The sequence below is a fragment of the Colobus angolensis genome, unplaced genomic scaffold (genome assembly GCF_000951035.1).
Source record: "Colobus angolensis palliatus isolate OR3802 unplaced genomic scaffold, Cang.pa_1.0 Scaffold17, whole genome shotgun sequence".
In the NCBI taxonomy this organism is placed as follows: Eukaryota; Metazoa; Chordata; class Mammalia; order Primates; family Cercopithecidae; genus Colobus; species Colobus angolensis.
Genome location: NW_012114821.1, coordinates 824,143 through 828,818, shown reverse-complemented (window position 1 = coordinate 828,818; position 4,676 = coordinate 824,143). Strand labels below are relative to the sequence as shown.

Below are 4,676 nucleotides of genomic sequence, written 5' to 3'. Positions count from 1 at the left end.
CGGCGGCTCGGCCCGGACGGCTGGCACGGCAACGGCGTTAGCCCGGTTCTCGGCCCCTCTTCGCGGCCGCTCCCTCCGCCTATTCCCGCCTTGCCCGAGATGGATCTGCCCGTGGGCCCCGGCGCGGCGGGGCCCAGCAACGTCCCGGCCTTCCTGACCAAGCTGTGGACCCTCGTGAGCGACCCGGACACCGACGCGCTCATCTGCTGGAGCCCGGTGAGGGCAGCGCGCGGGCGCGGGGCCCGTGGGGACCGGGAGGGAGCAGGGCCGCGGTGGACGGCGCGGGAGGGCTGCGGGGAGGGGCCCTGCCACACCTCGACTTACGCGCGGTGAGCCTGCCCTGCCCCCGCCAGAGAAGGGCGGCGGGTCCCGAACCTGCCCAGACGCAGAGCTTTAAGTTGGGAAAGCGGCTGCGAGACCCACACCCGATTCAACCGCTGCCCCAGCGAAGTTTCCCTGGGATGGGAGAATGGGGCGTCCCTTGCATCGGGCTTCTGCTAACTGTTGGGCGGTTGCGGAAGTGTCCGCGCTTAGGGCAAGCACCCGGCTTCGCCAGCGGACGCTGTGCTCCAGAGGACATCGGCGTCCCCGGGGGACGGCCTACGGGGTGCTGGGTCGGCAAACTATTCGGAGAAAGTCAGGACTTGGCACGTGAAGCGGAGGGCGTCGCTGTAGTGGAAAAGGAAAGGCAGTGGAAACAGAAACTAAGACGTCATGGAGCTTCAGGTTGATCTCAAGCCCGTTTCCGAATCCCAAATCTGGGTTTCCCAAGAGGAGTTTTGTTTTTCATTCTTTGTGGGGAGTCTTTACTCGCGTCTCTGTCTTCAGTTGCCTGGCAGCAGGCTTGTTTACACGGTCCGACCCTGCAAGACCGGACAGCTCCGGTTTGCAGAAGTAAATCAGTGATTGTCTGGAGTTGGAAATCAGAATCTGCTGTTCACATCCCGGCTGTGACGTCGTGTCCGGTGAGGGGCAGAGCCACAGCCTGTGGCTGGCAAGTGATGGCCTGAAGAAAGGCCACACTGGCCGAGCGGGTTCACTCTTTGCTGTGATACTAGCACTTGGGGAGGTGGAGGCGGGTAGATCACTTGAGGCCAGGAGTTCGAAACCAGCCAAGACAATATGGCAAAACCCCGACTCTACTAAAAATACAAAAAATTAGCCGGGCGTGGTGGTGCTTGCCTGTGGTCCTAGCTACTTGGAAGGCTGAGATAGGAGGACCCCCTGAACCTGGGAGGCAGAGGTTGCACTGCACTGAGATTCCGCCACTGCACTCCAGCCTGGCAAAGAATGAGACCCTAAGAAAAAAAAGAAAAAAGAAAGGCCACTGATCATTGGGAGCTTTTGGAGGGACCGTGACAGGCGGGGTGCCACCAAGCATGTGTGGCCTCCCAGGAGCTAAGACCCCAGAGTTCCTCAGGCTCTGCTGAGTGCCTCCCATTTGCACAGCCTCTTTCTGCTGTTAGGAATGAAGAAAAGTCTGAACTGAAGCTGCCCCAGGCAGGAGGCCAGGTCTTCTGCTTCTCGGGTTTACTGAGGCTCTGCTTTACCTACAGAGTGTTTGGGAATAAAGAGAGGACTGGAAATCTTAGCTCTTGTTAGAAACACTTTGTATTTGTCCCGCTGACGCCTCTGTCTGTGTCAGCCTTCCCATCCCCAAGTCCCATTACGGCGCAGTGCACCTTCCTGCAGGCTGACTTCATTTCACCATCTCTTCATTCTAGACCTTGGCATTTTTGTGCAAAGGAAATATTCCCATGTTTCTGTTTTCTTTATCCGTCTTTCTTTTTCTTTTTTTGAGGCGGATTCTCGCTCTGTCGCCCAGGTTGGAGTTCCGTGGTGCGATCTTGGCTCACTACGACCTCCATCTCCCAGGTTCAAGCAATTCTCCTGCCTCAGCCTCCCGAGTAGCCAGGACTACAGGTGCGCGCCACCACACCAGGCTGATTGTTGTATTTTTAGTAGAGACGGGGTTTCCCCACATCGGCCAGGCTGGTCTGGAACTCCTGACCTCAAGTTATCCACCTGCCTTGGCCTCCCAAAGTGCTGGGATTACAGGTGTGAGCCACTGCACCTGGCCCTTCCTTCTTTTTCTTATTCCCCTTAACCCTCAGAAGTACTCTCTTGCCCCATTGTGGGAGGGGCATCTGAGATTATCTGGGATATTCTAAGCTTAATCCTACTAGCATGATCTGTCCTGTCCCATAATCTGCTTGCTGTTTCTGCTTAAAAGATTATGAGGCATGTGGGTTAGGTCCCAGTGTACTCTTTTTTGAGACCGAGGCATGTTCTGGGCAGGGCTTTTGAGCAAGGGAGGCAGATTTGATGAGGCCTGTGGCCAGCCTCCACTCTACTCACAGGTGCACCACCTGCGGCCTGTTCTCCCTGGGGAGGGATGGGGAGCCGACTGGAATGTCAGTGTTTGGTTCCACCTGCTCAGTATCAAGTGGCAATGGTTGGTGCAGGATGCAGCAGTGGGGGCGAGCATGGCAATGAGATAGAAACACTGACTTCCAACTGGAAGGAAGCCCTTCTCCAGACTGTGCAGGGAGCTGCAGAGCTCTCTGGTGTTGGCTGTGTGGCCTGGAGAAAGGAGGTGATCGTCCCATCCTGTGGCTTTGAGAGCACTCACACAAGCCCTGAGGACTCCATGTCGGCAGAGTCCCAACAGGGGACCCTCCCACAAATCTACTGCCCAGGCCCAGCTGGCTCTTGGAGGCCTTGCGAAGGCTCTGGTGCTCTTGCTCTCTGCTGCCTTCTCTGGGAGAGTCTCCTGGCTCGAAGTCTTACCACCATTCTGCCAAGAAAAACCCTCCCTGTTTGACACAAGAAGATGAGGCAGAATCACAGGCATGGTGACTCATTCTCAAGGCTGAATAACTTGGGGGAGACTGAGGCCCAGAAACTGGCCAGTGACTTTACTGAGCCTGGCCAGGAATGGGACCAGGTCTGGATAACCATTGCACTTCCCCTCCCTGGCCTGAGATCAGGACTCCCACTGCAGCCACTGGAGGAGAATGCCGGGTCACTGTCCAGGAGAGCCCATGTGGTGGGGACTATTGGTGGGGACTATGGCCCCATCCCTGTGGTGGTTGATTTCCCACCCCCCAGACCCTCATTCCCATGAGCCCCCCACTCACACAGGCAGAAGCCTTGAGGGGACCCAGCAAGTCGTGGAGGACAGCACAGCCCCACTGCTCTCCTCCCCCTCTCCTCCCCACTGCTCCCCTCTCCTTGGAGAGGAAACATGTCAGCCACAAGGTTATGATCCCGGGAGATCCCACAGGAGCATGGGCAGGGCGTGGGTGGTCCTCCCTCAGCCAACTTCTTAACAGCTTCTCCCAAAGGCGCACCTGGATCCAGTACCACTGAGACCCAAAGACGGGGTTGGGGGACTGAATACCTGGGCTGACAGGCAGCTTCATAGAACTGAGACCCGTGAGACCAGGGACCCACAGCCTCCCTGCCCCGTGCCCTGGTGCCAGCCCTCAGCCCAGCTTCCTCCTCCGCATGCAGCAGCTCCTCTGTCCACCAGCGGAGGCTCTTCTAGGGCCTTGCTGGGCTGCAGCTGACTCAGGAGGGCAGCAGCCTCTTCAGAAAATTTGATAGCATGGAGACGCAAACAAAAGCAGAAAGTGAAACCTCAGAACTAGGTTCACCATCATCTCAGTTTTTTACAAGCTATGATTTTGTCTCACCTTTATTAACAAGATGAGGAAGTATGAAAAGTAATCTTGACATCTGAGATGGTGAGATTACAGATTTTTTTTTTTTTTTTTTTTTTGAGATGGAGCCTCTGTTGCCCAGGCTGGAGTGCAATGACACGATCTCGGCTCACTGTAACCTCTGTCTTCCGGGTTGAAGTGATTCTCCTGCTTCAGCCTCCTGAGTATGGAATTACAGGCACCCACCACGACACCCGACTAATTTTTTTTTGTATTTTTAGTGGAGACAGGGTTTCACCATGTTGGTCAGGCTAGGCTAGAACTCCTGACCTCATGATCCGCCTGCCTCAGCCTCTCAAAGTGCTGGGATTACAGATGTGAGCCACTGTACCCAGCCCAGATAATTTTTATAGGTATATTTTTCTAAAGTACTTTTTAAAAAAATGAACATATACTTCATTTTGTTGTTGTTGTTGAGTTTTTGTTTTGTTTTGTTTTGTTTTTTTGAGACAGAATCTCTGTTGCCCAGGCCACACCCGGCTAATTTTTGTATTTTTTAGTAGAGATAGGGTTTCACCATATCGGACAGTCTGGTCTCGAACTCCTGACCTAGTGACCCACCCGCCTCAGCCTTCCAAAGTGCTGGGATTACAGGCATGAGCCACCACACCCGGCTAAAAAAGTGAACATATATTTCATAAGCGAGAGTAGAAAATGTTTTCAAACCTGATCATGTTGTAAAAAGAGACTGGCCCAGCCCTACTTCCCCCTGCCCTGCAGGGCTAACTGTGGCTGCCCTGGGCAGCTGTGGACTCCAGGCTGAGGCCTGAGAACAAGGCGCAGCCGCGTGACCTATGCCAGACAAATGCTAGAATGATGGTCATGCAGGTTAGAATGAACCCAGGTAGATAGAGGCCTCAGGATCAGGGTGAGACCAGAGGGGGCACCTGGGGGGCACCTGGATGCAAAATTTAAGGAAGCACTTTTTTTTTTTTTTTTTTGAGACAGAGT

General features: G+C 54.6%; 1 protein-coding gene across 1 annotated transcript in view; it reads left to right on the top strand.

The window, feature by feature from the left end:
* HSF1 (heat shock transcription factor 1) overlaps nucleotides 1–4,676 on the top strand; it is a 27,434-nt gene continuing 22,758 nt past the window's right edge. The window contains exon 1 of the mRNA XM_011938032.1: nucleotides 1–216. Within this exon, the coding sequence (XP_011793422.1) occupies nucleotides 100–216 (117 nt within the window). The 5' untranslated portion in view covers nucleotides 1–99. The remainder of the gene's footprint in view (nucleotides 217–4,676) is intronic.